The sequence below is a fragment of the Hypanus sabinus genome, chromosome 21 (genome assembly GCF_030144855.1).
Source record: "Hypanus sabinus isolate sHypSab1 chromosome 21, sHypSab1.hap1, whole genome shotgun sequence".
NCBI lineage: Eukaryota > Metazoa > Chordata > Chondrichthyes > Myliobatiformes > Dasyatidae > Hypanus > Hypanus sabinus.
In genome coordinates, this window is record NC_082726.1 from 12467829 (window position 1) to 12487539 (window position 19711).

A 19711-nucleotide genomic window follows, 5' to 3' on the forward strand; every position below is an offset into this window, starting at 1 on the left:
TCATGACTTTCACTCTTGTCTCTGGTATCACCTAGACCATCTGCACTTGACCTCTAAATCCTGTCCCCTGACTCCTTCCTTGACTACTCAGACTGAGTTCTGAAATTGTGAAATGCAAGGAGGGATGGCTGGAAAAGGTGATTTTAAAAAATAACTCAGAACCAAAGGTGCATCAGCTGGTGCATGTTGGCAACTAAGGCTGGGTAGGCCAGCATCCTTGAACGTTCAAGGTGGGCTTTTCTTTTTTGAATGTATTAGCTGCTTTGAGTTATCACAGGTTTGGTATGAGTGCTACCCACTGGTTGGAAGCCATCTCGACTTTAGGCAAGAAAGAAGGGAGTGCTAGTGAGGCTGCCACCACTGTCAGAAACCTTGTGTCCTCTTCCCTGGCATATCAGTGCCCAACAAGTTTAACCCACTGTTGCTTATCCACATGAGAATCTGGGAACCCTTCCTGAGAATATTACATGCATCTACTCATTGTGGAGATGGTTTGATAGTCTGTCAATAAATCCCATTATTAAATTGCTAAAATAATGGTCATTAGTGGGAAAGGTGCTTTGTGTCACAGGACACATAAATAAAGGAACTGCACATCTGGGACAGGTTTCTTCTGAACCAGCTGGGCTCACCACTTGAGAGGAAAGGGTAAGTAGTCAGTTATAAGGCTGGGGAGCATATAGGAAGAATGATTGCTGGGAAAAGTTGGTAATAAATTCAGAAACAAACAAGAAGAACTCAATAGAAATTGTGCTTATGTACCAGGAGAGTGGAAGCAATAAATGTTTTAAAATAATTGGTCTTTTTTCCACTCTATTAAGAGTGGAAAATAACAAATATGGAGCAAAACAATAGGGAAGAAGGACCAAATTGAGAGTGCAGTCCAAGCGAGCACTCCCTATACCAACACATGGCTAAAAGGAACAAGTTCATACTGAAGCTATAGGTGTGCCACCCATTGTTGAGACCTGGCTGCGTTCTCTGAACTGGGAACTAAATTAAACCAGCTTTAAAAGATACTCAAAAGAAAAGCCAAATAACCTGGAGGTTTGCTGCCTCAGTAGGAAAGAGTTAAGTCACAGGAAAGGGAAAGATGCCAAGCCACACCCATGATCCAAGATTGATGCTGGCTTAGATGCAATGAGTTTGGCTATCAGTGATAAACTACAAACCTGGGTGAAGTAACAGGGAACTGGTGAGAGATAATGAAATGCTATACTCAACCACTGAAATCTGTGCAGCAGGAAGTCTGGAGAAACGGGTGGATTCACCAACTAGCAGGGTTATGTATAAGATCAACTTTACTCAGTTACACTTATCTTTAATAATTACCAGAGGATTGGAGAATAGTCACTGTTGTTTCGCTGTTTTTTCTTAAAAAAGCATAAACCAGATATGTTGATAGCATGGTACTAATAGCTGACTCAGAAACAAAACTTAAAGAACTGCTCACTATAGTGGCAGCAGAAAGTAATCGCAGAGGCCTCTCAATCAACACGTAGAAGACAGAAAGCATGGTCACCTCCAGAAAGACAAGCAGCCCACAATGTGTGATCAAGATCAGAAATACAAACCTCAAACAAGTCAGCAAATTCAGATATCTTGGCAGCCAAATAACAAGTGCTGGCATGTGCGACACAGATATCAAATACAGAATAGCAATGGTAAAAGAAGCTTTCCAGAAAATGAGGACCATATTAACAGAAAGATGAGCATGTACACTAAAAACAAAATACTGCAGTGCTACATTTATTCTATCCTGGCTTATGGAAGTGAATGCTGGACCATTTCCCCAGCAATGGAAAAGAGACTAGAAGCAGCTGAATTATGATTCTACAGGAGAATGTTAAAAATATGGACTGCACACACATCAAATGAAGTTCTCAGATCTAGGACGACACGTGGAAAGATGAACTAGAAAAAATCATATTCTCTGGAAAGATCGAGGGGAGCAAACTTAGAGGAAGACCTCAGCTTTTGTACATCAAAAGCCTAGCCAGGTGGCTACACCTTGAGGAAATGGAAGTCATCCAAAGAATAAGGGATAGATCTGTATGGAAAACCATGGTAGGCAACATCTGCATCGGATATGGTACCTAGACAGACAGACAGTCATAAACCAGGAAATTAATGGCTGGTGAGTCTGACATCAGTTGTGGGAAAGTTATTGGAAAGTATTCGAAGGGACTGGATATACAAGTACTTGGATAAATGTGGACTAATTAAGAAAAGTCAGCATGGCTTTGTGCATGGTAGAGGTTGTCTAACCAATTTTAGAGTTTTCTGAGAAAGTTGCCAGTAAAGTAAATGAAGGCAAGGCAGTTGATGTTGTCTATATGGACTTTGGTAAGGCTTTTGACAAGGTTCCCCATGGGAGGCTGGTCAAGAAGGTTCAGACACACAGCATTCAGTAAATTGGATTAGACATTGGCTTTGTGGGAGAAGCCAGAGGGTGGCAGAAGAGGGTTTCCTATCCAACTGAAGGCCCATGACTAGGGGTGCTGGGTTCTTTGTTGTTTGTCATCTACAGTATATCAATGACCTGGATGATAATGTCGTTAACTGGATTATCAAATTTGCGGATGACACTAAGATTTCAGGTGTAGTGGACAGTGAGGAAAGCTTTCATGGCTTGCAGAATGACCTGCATCAGCTTGAAAAATGGCAGATGGAATTTAATGCAGATAAGTGTGAGGTTTCACACTTCTGTAGGACAAAACCAGGGTAGGATCTTATACAGTGAATATTAGAGCACTGAGAAACTGTGGGGTAGAACAAAGGGAATACAGGTCTATAATTCATAGAAAGTGGCAGCACAGGTAGATATGGTTGTAAAGAAAGCTTTTGGCACATTGGCCTTCGTAAATCAATGTATTGAGTACAGGAGATGGGATGTTATGTTGAAGTTCTATAAAATGTTGGTGAGACCTAATTTGGAGTATTGTGTGCTGTTTTGGTCACCTACCTACAGGAAAGATGTAAGCAAGATTGTAAGAGTACAGAGAAAATTCACGAGGATGTTTCCAGGTCTGGAGGACCTGAGTTATAAAGAAGGATTGAATAGGTTCAGACTATAGTCTTTGGAATGTAGAAGACTGAGAGGAAATTTGATAGAGGTATACAAAATTTTGAGCGGTATAGAGAGTGTAAATACAAGCATGCTTTTTCCACTGAGGTTGGGTGTGACTACAACCAGAAGTCATGGGTGAGGGGTGAGAAGTTTAAGGGGAACATGAGGGGAAATTTATTCATTCAGAAGGTCATGAGTGTGGAATGAATTGCCAGCACAAGTGGTGCATACCAGCTGTTACGTGGAACCAGCAATAATAGATATGGAATGGAGTCAGGATATTATCAGAAAACAACAAAATTTATTAACACTCAGGCAGAAACATAGAAAATTAAATTAAACAAGCCCAGTCTCAGAAGGTCAGTTCAGAAAGTTTCAGGGATTCACGGGGTAATTGAGAGGAGAGCCTTTTAGATTTGAAGTGTAACGAAGAGACGATCATGAAGACGGAGATTCAAAATACAGCGAAGAAGCGAGTCTCGCAGAGATACACCAGAAACGGCCATCGTACCTTTCTGAAGGTGATTCGGCAGACACACAGTACCCAAAAAGTGATGATTTCACCATGTAACTGACAGGAGAAGTCCCTTTTCCAGGACTGGTCACCACACACCTGAGACCTTGCAGGGGTTTACCAAAGTGGATGCCAAAAATCCACGTTTGGATTATACAGTTCCACGACATACAAAGTAACTCCAACAGTGATTTGCCACAGGGGTGCCTTTCTTCAGTGAACTACCACACCCAGACAAGGGTTAACACACGTGGTATTCACAAAGGTTTTCCCTCACCAGAGAACCCCCTCCTGTGAATTAACTACGTGACAACCACACTTTAGTATTTGAATCGAATCAAACTCACCCTTATGGGCTACTTGGAGGGAGTCCAAATAGTGATCTCTTTGTCACTAGGTTTCTTCTGTTTCAAACCTTTTCTCTCCCCTCTTCTCTGCAACTGCCTCCAGCTGCAGCAACAGTGAGAGTCATTTATCAAAACTCTGGATCGATCTCAACTTACCCCTTTGGGCTACTGAAACTTAAACCAGCGACCGACTCACTGGTGTCTTTCCATGATCAAAACCATACTCCACTCTCCGGAGCAATCTGTGCTGCTCCTTTTATACTGTTGGTCATCACGTGACACTCACAGAAACAAAGTCACAGATTTCACGTACCATCCCAAGAATTGACACTGGGGTACATAACACACAGATTCCCAGGTGTTGAAACTGGGGTTCATAACACAGCTCAATTTCAATATTTAAGAGAAGTTTGGATAGGTACATAGATAGTAGGGATATGGAGGACTATTGTCCCAGTGCAGGTGGATGGGAGTAGGCAGTTTAAATGGTTTCAGCATGGACTAGATGGGCCAAAGGGCTTGTGTCTGTGCTGTACTTCTCTATGATTCTAATAAGAAATAGGAGCAGGGGTAGGCCATCTTGACGGTCGAGCCTGCTCTGCCATTTAATAAGATCACGGCTGAGCTGGCCATGGACTTATCTCCACCAACCTGCCTTTTCCCCATAACCCTTAATTCCCCTACTATGCAAAAATCTATCCAAACTTGTCTTAAGTATATTTACTGAAAGGCCTCCACTGCTTCATTGGGCACAGAATTCCACATTTCACCACTCTCTAGGAAAAGGGGTTCCTCTTCATCTCTGTACTAGATCTACTCCACTGAATCTTGAGGCTGTGCCCCCTCATTCTTGTCTCACCTACCAGTGGAAACAACTTTCCTGCCTCTTATCTATCTCTTTCATAATTTTTTATGTTTCTATAAGATCTCCTCTCATCCTGAATTCCAGTGAGTACAGTCCCAGGTGACACAATCTCTCCTCATAGTCTAATCCCCTCCATCTCTGGAATCAACCTGGTGAACGTCCTCTGTACCACCTCCAAAGCCAGTATACCTTTAAGTAAGGAGACCAGAAATGCACGCAGTGCTCCAGGTGTGGCCTCACCAGTACCCTGTACAGTTGCAAGATAACCTCCCTCCTCTTAAATCCAATCCCTCTAGCAATGAAGGCCAACATTCTGTTTGCCTCTTGACAGCCTGTTGCACCTGCAAACCAACCTTTTGTGATTCATGCACAAGCAGTCCCAAGTCCCTCTGCACAGCAGCATGCTGCCATCTTTTACATTTTAAATAATAATCTGCTCTTTCAATTTTCCTTCCAAAGTGGATGACCTCAGATTTACCAACATTGTACTCCATCTGCCAGGCCCTTGCCCGCTCATTTAACCTATCTATATCTCTCTGCAGACTTTCAGCATCTTCTGCACAGTTTGCTTTTCCACTCAATTTAGCATCATTAGCAAACTTAGATAAACTACACTCGGTCCCCTCTTCCAGATTGTTAATGTTTATCTTGAACAATTGCGGGCCCAGCACTGGCCCCTGTGGCACACCGCTCACTACTGATTGCCAACCAGAGTAACACCCATGTATTCCAACTCTGCTTTCTAAAAGTTAACCAATATCTATCCATGCTAATACATCATCTCCAATTCTATGCATCCTCATCTTATGGATAAGTCTTTTATGTGGCACGTTATAGAATGCCTTCTGGAAATCCAAGTAAATAACGTCCGCTAACATGAGGAAATATGCAGATACTGGAAATTCAAGCAACACACACAAAATACTGGTGGAACACAGCAGGCCAGGCAGCATCTGTAGGAAGAAGCACTGTCGATGTTTCGGGCTGAGACCATTCGTCAGGACTAACTGAAAGAAAAGATAGCAAAAGATTTGAAAGTAGGAGGGGGATAAATAATATCCGCTGTTCCCCTCTATCCATTGTGCTCATTATATCCTCAAAGAATAAAGAATAAAAAAAATCTCTTATCTCTGCACAAACTTGTGCTAAGTACAGCTATGGACTTTGACAAAGAAATACAGTAGGCATCTTGCTCTAACTTGTTGGTATACTGAGGAAAAAGGGACATTCACTTTGGTGTTTTCAGCACCAGAATCAGAACTGCACAAGGGATCCAAGGTATGTTGGCAAACTGCATCCAATATCTGGCTGGATGTTAGCAGGCAAAGGGTAGTAACGTACTGCAGGATAGGTATTAGGACCTTTGTCTATAATATAGGTGAGTTGGATAAGAACGTGAGGAGTCTAATTAGTATGTTAGCAAATAACATGAATGTTAGTGGAGTTGTGAATAGCAATAAAGCTGGTCTAAAGATACAATAGGACATAAATCATCTGGAAAGTTGGGTGGAGTGCTGGCAGGTAGAATTAAATTCAGGCAATGTGTGAGATAATGCACTTCAGAAACATTCCTTAATCCAATGCATAAGGAACGTGTTCAAACTGGAGCAGGTAGGAGAGAATGAAGGTAAATGAGTTGTTGGGTACTCAGAGGGAAAGATTAAATTCTTAAAAAAGTGAGAGTTGGAAGTCTCTCCTGTGGTCCTTGATCCAGGTCAAGCTGAATTGGATGCTGTGAGACTGTAATAAACAGGACAATCTAGATAAAGTCACTGGGCAGGGATCAAGCAACAACGACATACAGAGAGATTGGGTGCAAGTCCATTATTTCCTGAAAATAGCATCACAGGTGGACAGGGTAGTGAAGAGAGTATGAAAGTTGTGGCATCAATTTGTAGTTGTGCATGACATTGATTAGACCACACTTAGAGCATTGAGTACAATTCTGGTGGCCACACAATAAAAGGAATGTGTCTGCAAAAGAGAGAGTGCAGAAGAGATTCACCGGAAAATTATCTGGAAAAGATGGCTGTAGAAATTGCATAGGCATTGTTTATTCCCACTGCAATATATAAGGCTGATGGGTGACCATATAGAGGTTTATAAAATTAGGAGGGCAAAGATAGGATAGGTAGTGGGAGTCTTTTTACCTGGTTAGTAGAGCCTAAAATGAGAGAGCATACGTTTAATGTAAGAGGGGAGAAATTTAAAAGAGATTTGAAAGATAAATTTTTCACACACTAGGGTGGTAGTTATCTGAAGCAATCTGCCAGAGGAAACAATAAAGGCACATACAAACACATTGTTTAAATGACCTTTGGTCAGACGTTTGGTTTAGAAAGGAGTAGAGTGATATGGGACTAATGAGATCAAATGGGATTAGCAAAAATAAGGTATTGTTGACATGAATGAGGTGGGATGAAAGGACCTGTTTCCGGGCTCTACAATTCTATGAGAAAGGAGTTAGAATGTATGTAGAACAGTACAGTATAAGAACAGTTATGATTTTTGAATTTTCTTCCCTTTTAGAAAATAATCAACACCTTTATTTCTTCTACAAAAGTGCATGGTTGTACATTTCCCAACACGATATTCCATTTGCCACTTTTCTATTCTACCCGCTATCATAATCAGTCTATATCCTTCAGCAGACTTCCTGCTTCCTCAACATCTCTGCCCCTTCACCTGTCTTTGTATCATCCACAAACATGACCATAAAGCCATCAATTCCGTTATCCAAATTATTAACACATAATGTGAAAAGAAACGGTCCCCATACCAACCCCTGTGGAACACCGCTAGTCACCAGAAGCCAACCAGAAATGAACTCCTTATTCCTGCCAATTGTCTGTCCATACTTTCCTGTAATTCCATGGGCTCTTGCTAAGCAGCCTCAATAGTGGCACTTCGTCAAAGGCTTTCTGAAAATTCAAGTAAACAACATCCACTGAATCTATACTGTCTGTTATTTCCTCAGAATTCCAACAGATATGTCAGGCAGTATTTCCCCTTAAGGAAACCATGCTGATTTTGGGCTATTAAGTACTAAGTACTCTGAAACCTCATCCTTAATAATGGGCTCCAACATCTTACCAAACACTAAAGTCAAACTAACTGGCCCATAACTTCCTTTCTTCTGCCTTCCTCCCTTCTTCAAGAGTGGAGTGACATTTTCAATTTTCCAGTCCTTTGGAGTCGTTGTAGGATTCTTGAAAGATCATTACCGATTGTGGAGGCATTGGTAATGAACTCTGGGGTGTAGACCATCTGGTCCAGGTTACTTATTTACCTTCAGACCTTTCAGCTTCCCAAGCACCTTCCCCTTAGTAATATAAACTACACTCACTCTTTCCCCCGACATTCTCAAATTTCTGGCATCCTGCTCATGCCTTCTACAAGATAGGGTTGGTGATCTTGTAGTGCAGTTAGAAACTGGAAGGTATGACATTGCAGCATCACTGAATCGTGGCTGGAAGGAGATCATACTTGGAAACTTAATATCAAACTGCAGGGTGAATTCTATCATATTATGATCACTGCCTCCTAAGAGTTCTTTACCTTAAACATGCTAACTAATCTGGTTCATCCACAACATCTGAATCCAGAATTACCTTTTTTTTTAGTGCATTCAACCACAATTGCCTATGAGCGTCATTTCATAGGCATTCTTCAAATTTCCTCTCTTGGGATCCAGCACCAACCTGATTTTCCCAATCTACCTGCATATTTAAATATCAAGGGTCCATCTCTGCCATGGATGATGGTACCAGACCTGGCTGCAGAAGGAGGAGGTTGGGCATGGGGCTAGCAACTCCATCTCGTAATATCCCAGTGCTACAAAAATACCAACAGAAGCTCCAAAGACCTCATCCCTGTGAAAGGAGATGGACTACACCCGGCAAAATTTGAAAGACAGTCTCAGACAGAGGACTCAGTCAAGATGTTTTCGGCAACCTCTGCCCCAACATGGCTGATGGACTGAAGTAGAAGAATAATAAGATTCCAGGAGCAATGTGTTCCTGGTAGGTTGAAGGGTAAACCAGGCAAGTTAGGGAACCTTGAGTAATGAGAGATATTGAGGCTCTAGTCAAGAAAAAGAAGGCACCACATATTTCTTCAGGAGGTCAGGGACAATTGTTAACAATAAAAAGATTAAGAAAACACATGAAGGGGCAACTTTATCATACAGAGGGTGGTGAGCATATACAAACTGTAGAAGAAGCTATCAGAAGAAGTGGATGAGACAGGTACAATAGTATTAGTTAAGAAGCACTTGGATAGGTGGGGTCTGGTCAAACACAGGGAATTGGAATAGCTGGGTGGGTACCATGTTTGGGCCAAAGGGTCTGAATCTATGCTGAATTGTTCTATGACTCTATTCATCTACATTTTATCCAAGTCATCTATATCTATTACAAAAAATACTTGTTGAACACGACTGGTCATTGATTTCCAGTTGGAATAACACCTCTCCATAACTACCCTGTTTTCCATGGCCATGCCAGTTTTAAATCCAAGCTAACAGCCTTTGTGGATCCCTAACCTCTTGGATCAGCTTACCATAAGGGATCTCACCACAAGCTTTACTAAAGTCCATGTATACAACATACATTACCCTACCCTAACCTTCTCAAAGTGCTCAGTCAGGTTTGGAGGACATCACCTCCCCTGCAAAAAGCCGTCCTGAAAAGTTAATGCTTTCCCGATGCAAACAGATCCTATTCATAAAACTTTTGCCGATGTTTTCCCTGCCATTAATGTCAGGCTCACTGGCCTATAGTTTTCTGAGTAACACACACGAAGTGTTAGCGCAGTGGTTAGTGTGACGCTATTACAGTTTGGGACATCAGATTTCACTGAAAAATGGCCCTGCACTCTTTAAGAAGAAAGGAAATTATAGTCTAGTTAGCCTGACTTCAGTAGCTGGTAAGATATTGGAGACTATTATTAAAGATGAGGTGTCAGGGTATTTGGAGGCACGTGATAAAGTAGGCCAAACAGCATGACTTCTTTGAGGGGAATCTTGCTTGACATATCTGTTGGAATTATTGAGGAAATAATAGGCAAGATAGAGAAAGGACAGTCAGTGGAAATTGCTTACTTTGATTTTCAGGAGGCCTTTGACAAAATGCCACACATGAGGCTGTTTAACAAAATAAAAGTCCATTGTATTACAGGAAGATACTAGCATGGATAGAAGATTAGCTGATTGGCAGGAGGTGGCCTATTCTGGTTAGCTGTCAGTGACAAGTGCTATTCCACAGGGGTCGGTATTGGAACCACTTCTATTCACATTATATGTCAGTGATCTGGATAGCAGAATTGATGGCTTTGTGGCTGTTTGCAGATAGGTAGAGGGGCAGGGAGTATTGAGGAGGCAGGGAGTCTGCAGGATTACATGAGCAGATTGGGAGAATGGACAAAGAAGTAGCAGATGTAATATAGTGGAATGAAGTGTATGGTTTGACAGAAAGAATAAAGGGATGGACTATTTTCTAAATGGGAAGAAAATTCAAAAATCAAAGGTGCAAAGGCACTTGGGAGTCCTTGTACATCCTGAAGGTTAACGTGCAGGCTGAGTCGGTGGTGAGGAAGTCCAATATTGGCACTCGTGTTGAGAGGAGTAGAATATAAAAGCAAGGACTGACCACTGGCATCATCTGCAGGAACAGGGGCCTCAAGAAGGTGGCATCTGTCATCGAGGATCCCACAATCTGAGCCATGCCCTTTTCTAGCTAGTGCCATTGCACAGGAGTACAGAAGCCTGAAGCTCCACACCACCAGGTTCAAGAACAGCTACCTTCCGAAAACCACCATCGATCTTGAACCGACCGAGCCCTGCTTTAGCAAGGGAACACTATAGACCACCTTGAACTATCACAGATTTGTCTCTGAATGGTTTTTTTTGTTTAACACGAGTCTCCTGTTTTACACAACTCTTTTTTGTCCTCTTCATTGTCTTGTATAATGCATGTATAATTTATGCTGATTGCGGATGATCGGCCATGATCACATTGAATGGTGGCGCTGGCTCGAAGAGCTGAATGGCCTACTCCAGCACCTATTGTCTATTGTCATGTTCTGTCTGTTGCCTGAACGTATGTGTCTGCTACATGGCTGTAAACTAGTTTTTCATTGTACCCTGCACTTCATTGCACTTAATAAACTCAACTGAATTTCACAGGTTCACCACTCCCTGAGGAGAAGGAGTTTCTCCTCATCTCAGTCTTAAACAGCGGACCCCTGAGCCATGGAACATGACGACTGGTCCTGGTATGAGCCCCTGAGCCAGTACAGCTCAGGCTGCCCAACAGTGCTGTAATGAAACACCTTGCACAACTGGCAGCTGTGGGGAGGGTGGGGTACTTAGTAGTTCAAGGAGCCAGTCGACCTCGAGTAGGCTGGGGAAACACTGGTCATAAGGCCAATGAAGAAAGGATAATCTGCTGTAAGGCAACGGTTCAGGATGGGTGAGAAATGTCTTCCGTTACCTCTTGTGATGGTGTGCGTGGGGTATGGGGAGACTGCGGAGGGGATGACCAGCAGCGTTGTCGCCCAGACTCAATGGTCCGGGACAGATCCTGTCAGGTCCTGGGAATTAATGTTTTTCAGGAGCCCTAGCGCCGCCTCCTTCTAGATGTCAAGGTGGCCAAGAATATGAGCGCATTCCACGCCCCCAGCGGCTGGGGCAGTGAACAGCCCTGGCTCTGATCCAGGACTCTTCCTCAGGGTGTGGTGTCGCCTTAGATTAAACAGAAATTAACAATTTGCATTTGGATCGCTCCTTTCCTACTAAAAACAAAGTATTTTTCAAGTACTTCTGAAATCCGTTGCCTGCAGCCCACTTTGAGGGCTATAAGTATGAGGCACTGTGCCTGGGAAACTGAGATTTAAATCTCGCAGGATTTAAAATACTGCAAAATGTTTTTTTTAAGTATTCCCCGCAATAGTGCCTCCCAGTCGAGGCAGAGGCATAACAAGAAACTAATTTAACTTGTTGTGTAAAGAAAGGTTTCTATTTGACTGATTGAAGAGAGATGGCCCGAACGTCGTGGGTTCGGGGATGGGAACACTATAGTGTCGAGGCTCGGATGAAGATCGAATCCCTTTCCTCCGCTGCCTGGGCAAACGTGTGGTTCGCAGGCGGGGAATCGCCTGCCAGTAGAGCACTTTCCTTTAGAAGGGCGAGGCGTGTAAAAAATCTGCAAATGGAATGAGAATCTTATCAGGACATCATCCCGAACTTAACTAGCGGCTTCAGTCGGGCGGAGGTGGGCCAAGCGTGGTTTACCGAAGTTTAGTCATTTTTCCTACGTTAGGGATCATTGTTCCGAAGGGTACGTTGCTACAGACAGGGATGGGCTTAGAGAGGGGTGGGGATTGAGCAAGTGTTGATGTGGCCGCGTACAGCTAAGTATTTAACAGCCACACCCGTGCGCTACATCGGAGTTTGGAACTGAGTTAGTGTCTGTCCCGTGGCTGAGCGTACGGGTAGGTGTGATTCTAATTATTATTAAAATAAAGGATAAAATCACTTATAGAACCCTATTGACTGATTATTATTGATTAACAATTGATTGCATTGATCAGAGTGAAATCTTAAATCCTCTCTGAAAAATAACAGATTATGATTTATTCTGTGATTATAAAATCATATAATGCGTGTCTAATTGTGTAAACTCTTCTGAGCCAAGTTATCCAGTTGAATACTTATCCAGCAACCAATGTTACTGAACAGATTTCAGAAGTGCTTTATTTATTGGTTGAATTATTTCGGCTTGTGTTAGCATGAAAGACGCTACTTCAATCCAGTTTATTCATTTCTGTATAAAGAGATGGAAAGCTTACCGCACCCTTGGGAAGAGCCCTGGACAGCCGCCAGCGGCGTTCGGCGGCTCATCAGGCAAAGTTGTCGAACAACACTTTCAGCATCTCGCCACAGTGTGCGTGAGGAGGGACTTTTGTCCGGATGCAGCTTTGGAACCACTGGTTCTCCTGCCTCACTGCCAGACTGGCGGAGGAGGAGAACGTTCAGTGGCTTCTTGCAAGCTGCGTCCTGCTCTTTATTCTCTTCGCCTTGCGGCGATGAGTTTCTGCGTGACTCGAGTTTATGCAGTCCCTTTCAGCCGAGGAAAAACCTGCTAGAGGTGTGAGATGATAAAGATACGCTGGACAGTGGTGGAGAGGCTCAGCAAGGGATGTGGCCAAGAGATGGGAGAGGGGGCTTGCGGTTTGGGACAGGCAGGAGATGGAGTACCCAAGGCATGAGTGTGGGATGAATCTGGGCGAAGGGAGTGGGTGTGGGTAGCCAGATCTAGGGGGCGCTAAGGCTTGCAGAGGAGAGGAGTTCTGAGATGTTTCGGGATTTTGACAAGATGGGGGGCACCTGGTAATGTTAAGACATGGGTAGTAGAACTTCCACTGTTGTCCACAATCAGCCCAGAAGCTTAGGAAACATCCATGTGGTTGGAGCAATGGGCTTGAGGGTTGGGGTGTGATATTGGAGGGGCAAGGCAAAGGGGAGTTCAAGTGGGGCTGGTGGTCTGGAGAAGGACAAGGTTATTTTACAGGCTGAGTTTGGATCTGGTCAATGATTAGCAGCCAGTGATCCAAAGATCAAGATTACTTGAAGAGGTTTGCCAGTTATGGATACTTTGCATTTATCCATGCCATCGAGAATCCGAGGAATGCTGAAACCAGTACTGATATAATGGGAGGGAGTTCAAACACGTGTAAGAGCAGAAACTGTCCATGTTTCTTGTCATTCCTGCTGCTCCTCTCTCAAACTTCACCCGTAAATGTACCTTGATGCAAGATCTAAGTGTCTTTGGTCTTAGTATTCCCTTTAACACATTGGTGGTTTGCTGGTCAGAATCAGCAGATGGTAGTGCAGCGTTACTTTTTAAGATTGGAGCTCTGTGACCAGAGGAGCCATAGGGATCAGAGCTGGCTCCCTGTTGTTCGTCATCCATGTTAATGATTTAGATGAAAATGGATAGTTTATGGTTGACACCAGTACTGGTGGTGTGAATACAGTGAAGAAGGTTGATGCAGGATCCTGACCAACTAGGGCAAAGAAGATGTAGGTGGAATTTAAGTCAGACAAATACAAAGAGACTCATTTTAGGAAGTGAGACTAGGGCAGGACAAACACTAAGAATGGCAGGGCCCTGGTGAGTGTTGCAGAACAGAAAGACCCCAGGGTACAAGTACCTGGTTCTCTGAAAGTGGTCTACAAGTAGACAGGGTGGTGAAGAAGGTGTTTGACACACTTTCATTCATGGGTCAGGACACTGAATGCAAGAGTTGGGACATCAAGTGTAACTTTATAAAATGTTGAGGGACATAGATAAAGTCTGTTTCACAGGGTAGAGGAGCCTAACACCAGATTAAGGTGAAAGGGGAAAGATTTAAAGAGGGCCTGAGCTGTAAGTTTCTCACACAGAGGGTGGTGCACTTGTGGAACGAGCTGCCAGAAAAGGTGGTAGATGCAGGTACATGTTTACACTTGGAGAGTTAATAAATAGAAGAGGTTTAGTGGGAGATGGGCCAAATGCAGGCAAATGGGGCAAAGCTGAGGCTGACACTTTGGTGGGTGGCTCCCTGCTGAACAGCTGCCTCTCTCTGAAGGTGACAGTAACTCTCGTTCCCACTCTTTCCCGGGCTGTGGCTCCTGGCAGTGTGACAGGTCGACGGAGAGTTCTCTCCGCTAGAACGTACCTGCACCTTTGGTTACTGAGCTGTTGGCAACTGGATCCAGTGGTGGCAGTGTACGTAGACAGAGGCTGCCGGGGCAGCCAGGTAATGGCATCAATGTGACCACAATCCTAAGGCCATATCACAGAAGTCCTGTGTACGTTCTTCTTCCTGGTCATTAAAATGCAGAAAGAGGCCTTTCAGCCCATCAAATCTCTGCCAGCTCTCACCATTCTCGTCCATTCCATCTTCCATGGTTATTTTACAGTAACCTATTCCCTCTCGCATACAATTCCCCTTTGAATTTTCTTTTGCCTCTCCTCTATACTCGGGGCAGTTTACAGCCAGGAAGGTTAATCCATACGTTTGGGATGTGGGAGGAATCCAGGACATCTGGAGGAAACCCACACGGTCACAGGGAGTGCACAGGAAGTCTGGATTGAATCTGGGTCGCTGGGGGTGTGGGAAAGCTGTTTTACTGGCTGTGCTGCTGTCACACCCAAAGTTTGTTTGTCAGTCAGTCTGCTTCGGATCTGGTTATGCATTCCTCGGCTCACAGCCTGTAGGTACCATTGCTATGCCCTCCTCGTCATCCTAAATCATCTGCTCTGTGGCTCAGACACTGCCAGTGGAAATGATCCCCTTCTGTCCCTGAACTGATCACCCCCCAAATTCAGGTTAACTTCCATCTGTGCTGGCAGGTGTTCAAGGCACTTCTGTGACGCTGCTCGATCTCTCTGCAGGTGAGAATTAACTGGTGAGTTGAAGGATTGTTGAGACCAGCACATTGAAATGAGATAGCAGTGTCAATTGTGCAGACACATCACCGCGGTTACCCAATTTACAGATTGCAGGAACTGCCATCACAGGCTCAGCTGAGTCTTCTGCTCTGTCAGAATGGGAAGTGTGAAACAGATTTTTCACCCACTATTCAATTCAGTTTCCAGCACAACTTTAACTGAATACAAAATTATTCAAACCCACCACATACTGACTCTGTCCACTTTCTTTAAACAGTAGCCCTCGGGTCTGGTTTTGACAGATTTGACTGGCAGGTTATAGCTCAGCCACACAAAATGCTGGAGGAACTCAGCAAGCCAGGCAGCATCTACGAAATTCCTTTCAGTTCCTCCACTATTTTCTGAGTGTTGCTCGAGATTTCCAGCATCCGCAGCATCTCCCATGTTTAGGATAGTGGCTCAGACTGACTTCTCCGAGGCAACTTACGGCCGGATTCTCCAGGTCCTGGGTCTGTGTTTGCTCCTGATGTTCTGTGTCAGCAAGTCAGAAATTTCAGCCTAAATGTTGCCATGGAGTTTGAGATATTGATCCCCCACGCACATTCCATTCTCCTTGTGTAACGGGGAGTGTTTACCAACTGGTTAGGCTTTGGCAAGTTTTAAACTGTTCCTTGACCATGAGTCAGTGTTAGCCTCCCTCCATCTTCCATAAACTTTCTGAAGCAGCTCTGAAAGGATTATCTGCATTCCACTCATTCTGAGCCCAGTGGATGTCTGAACTGTCCGCAGCTCCAGCATTGCAGCTGCACTCATGCGGCAGTTTGCCCAGAGACCAGTCCGGCCAATTTCACAATGACAGCTCAGCATCCTGCCCACTGTTGCCGGGAGTGTGAATCATTCTTTCCTCACAAGCTCTTTTGTGAGAGGGAGGAGTGTTTGGCAGCAAGTTGTCTCTTTCCAACAGCAGGGAGGGCAGTGAATCAACAGTGTGGGGCCGAGGTACAGGCGGGGAAATCAGTGCTTCCTGCTCTGAATATTTGAACTATCGCAAAACCCACTGCATTGACTCTTTTAATATTTCATTTTCTTCTCTGCCCTAGTTTGTTCTAAAAGGAAAATGGCGAAGATCCAGGATTTATTGTCTGAAGTGCTTCTGGCGGGTGATGAGGTGCGTACAAACTATGGAAGGAACAGCGCAGAAAACGCGGGTCGGGCTGCATCTATGGAGTAGAATGAACCGACAACATTCTGCGCCAAGACCCTCCATCAGGTCAGGACAGGAAGAGGGCAGAAGCCAGATTAAGATCAGCGAGGAGTATGATTTGGCAGGTGATAGGTGAATCCAGGGGAGCAGAGAGAGTAGTTGGGGGGAGGGGAAGTGGGAATAATGTGAGGTTCTAGGGGCTGATATGTGGATGGACTAAGGGCTAAGGAAGATTGAATCTGGTAGGAGACTGTTGAATAAAGGCAAGGAAGTGAGGAACAAGGGAGGAAGGTGTGGATGGTGGGCAGGTCACGAGGGCAGCGAGAGGGAAAAGAAGGGGTGAAGGAGCTCGAGGAATAAGGAAAACAAAGGGGTAGGGAAGCAGAGAGGAGTGGTTACTGAAACTCAGAGAGATCGCTGACATGTAGGAGACACGTTAAAGGGTCTTGGCCTAAGTCATCATCGGTTCATTCCTGGCCGGAGAAGCTGTCTGATCTGCTGTTTCTCCAGCATTTTGTGTTCCTCCTGCAGAATTACTTGTGTTTTCAGTCTGTGAAGGGAGTTGGGTTGGGACTGGGTTTGAGGCAAGGACCGGGCTGAGGTAGAGTGTTGGTCTTCCTGGCCTGTGGATTCGGATTAGGGCTGGGCCTTAAGTTTGGGCCCAAGTTAGACTTTGGTAATGGGGCTTTTGTGTGTAGAAAGGCCCAAGAGGAGGCTGTTCTCTGAGCAGAGCTTTGGGTTGATTGTGGATTGTCAGTCACCAGCATGACTTCAGGCTGTGGGTGTGGCCTTTTGTGGATGTGTCCCTGGAGTGGCATGACTCAGTGGTAGGAGATCACTCTGATCTCTAGTTGGACCTCGAATAATCAGCAGGGCCTCAATTATCCAGGGACTTGAAGTTATGCACAAGCATGTACCCTGTGATGTTAACCACATGAGCAGGCCTGCTTCTCTGAAATCTGATATCTCTGTGCAGGACTGTGGTTGGAAACACCAGGATTGACATCTGGGGTCAAAGTTCAGGTAGACCAACCATTCAAAGGGTCTGCAACAATGACACTTGTATTTATTGCTAATAGAACAGTCTATGATAATAATAAACTAAGCCAATTCACAGAACCAATGGTAGAATAAGTGGAGGCCTGGAATTCAGTCTCTACTCCAGGACCTGTCCCACTCCTCCTTCACATCCAGACCTGTTCCACTCCTCCTTCTCCACATCCAGACCTGTTCACTCCTCCTTCTCCACATCCATGACCTGTCCCACTCCTCCTTCACATCCATGACCTGTCCCACTCCTCCTTCACATCCATGACCTGTTCCACTCCTCCTCCTTCACATCCAGGACCTGTCCCACTCCTCCTTCTCATCCAGGACCTATTCCACTCCTCCTCCTTCACATCCATGACCTGTCCCACTCCTCCTTCACATCCAGGACCTATTCCACTCCTCCTCCTTCACATCCATGACCTGTTCCACTCCTCCTTCTCATCTATGATGTGTTCCACTCCTCCTTCTCCACACCTATGACGTGTTCCACTCCTCCTTCACATCCAGGACCTGTTCCACTCCTCCTTCACATCCAGACCTGTTCCACTCCTCCTTCTCCATATCATGACCTGTTCCACTCCTCCTTAATATCTTGGGGCCCCGGAGCTGACCACTTTCTACTGGCCGTTCTCAGCCAGTGAATTCCGCATATGATCCAAAGATCAGGCATGACTTTGTCATTCCAGCACTGGTTTTCCCTTCAAATGTTTAATAGGCTTCTCTTCATCCAGATCCCATGGTACAGGTTTCAGGAACTCTGTCTGCATTTCCTTGCATCCTGTCAATGTAGATGAGAAGCCCTGTGCCAGCACAGGGAGAACATGCAAACGCCACACAGGTCTCAGCCGAGACCCAAATTGAACCCGGGTCTCTGGAGGTTTGAGGCAGTGGCTCTACCCACTGCTTCACTGTGGGGGAAAACATTTCAAATCTCCTGTCTGACCCACTTAATCGATCAAAGCCACCCAGGAGATCGTTCTGACCCCGAGTCCCCTTCACTGCCTCTGTCAAATTGTACAGTCATGTTGCGCTCTCCCTTCCCCATCGCGTGGCACCAGCTGACCAACGTGAAAACTGCTCAACGTCTATCCTGAAGGGTTCCTGCAAAATATTTCCCATTGAGCAATACTAGAGCCTGTTCCTGGGGACTAGCTCCCTCAGGCAAATAGGAAACGCGGACAAGAGCAGTCAGATCAGCCCCCGAGTTGTTTGCAGCATCTAAACGCGATCGGGCCTCCCACCTCTTGAAACTGTGACCCTGATCCTCTACAGCCAATGAAATCAGCTGGCTTGCTCTGAGGTTGTTGAGAAGGCGTATGGTGTGTTGGCCTTGAGCTGTGGGATTGAGTACAAGAGCCGTGAGGTAATATTACAGCTATTTAAGACCTCAGTTAGACCCCACTTGGAGTACTGTGCTCAGTTCCGGTCGCCTCACTACAGGAAGGATGTGGAAGCCATAGAAAGGGTGCAGAGGAGATTTACAAGGATGTTGCCTGGATTGGGGAGCATGCCTTATGAGAATAGGTTGAGTGAACTCGGCCTTTTCTCTTTGGAGTGACAGAGGATGAGAGGTGACCTGATAGAGGTGTACAAGATGATGAGAGGCTTTTTTCCAGGGGTGAAATGGCTAACATGAGAGGGGATAGTGCTTGGAAGTAGGTACAGAGAGGATGTCAGGGGTAAGTTTTTCAGAGAGTGGTGGGTGTGTGGAATGCACTGCCAGCGAAGGTGGTAGAGGTGGATACAATAGGGTCTTTTAAAAGACTTAGATAGGTACATGGAGCTTAGAGAAGTAGAGGGCTCTGTGCTCGGGAAATTCTAGAGTAGGTTACATGGTCGGCACAACATTGTGGGCCGAAGGGCCTGTAAGGTGCTGTAGATTTCTGTGTTCTGTGTTTAGCTTTGTTCACAATTAGTCAGCCTGCAGTCCTGCACTGTGGTGTCACTGCCTTTATCTGTGTGTTGATTTAATCAGCTCCCCGCAGTGGGAGCGATGACAAAAAGGAGTTTCCTGGATACTTGCATACACAGCTGACAAACAGACCATTTCAGTGTTGGAAGCAGTCAAGTTGAAGTTTAATTATCATTCAGCCGCGCATGAATACCCATGAATGCAGCCAAACAGAACAGCGTTCCCTCGGGGCCAAGGTGCAAAACACAGCACCGACAGTCACACACAGCACAAGCCGCGTATTGGGTGATCAGTCACATGGACAAATAGAGTC

General features: G+C 44.9%; 1 protein-coding gene across 2 annotated transcripts in view; it reads left to right on the forward strand.

Annotated features, from left to right (window-relative positions):
* Positions 1–12155: 12155 nt before the first annotated feature.
* The window catches only part of anxa2a (annexin A2a), a 36341-nt gene continuing 28785 nt past the window's right edge, over positions 12156–19711 (forward strand). Inside the window, exons 1-2 of one of the 2 annotated variants that reach the window (XM_059945993.1) lie at positions 12156–12287; positions 16333–16400. In XM_059945993.1, the coding sequence (XP_059801976.1) occupies positions 16350–16400 (51 nt within the window). In that variant the 5' untranslated portion in view covers positions 12156–12287; positions 16333–16349. Of the gene's footprint in view, positions 12288–15992; positions 16232–16332; positions 16401–19711 lie in introns of those variants that run through there. The other variant, XM_059945994.1, reaches the window with a different exon arrangement.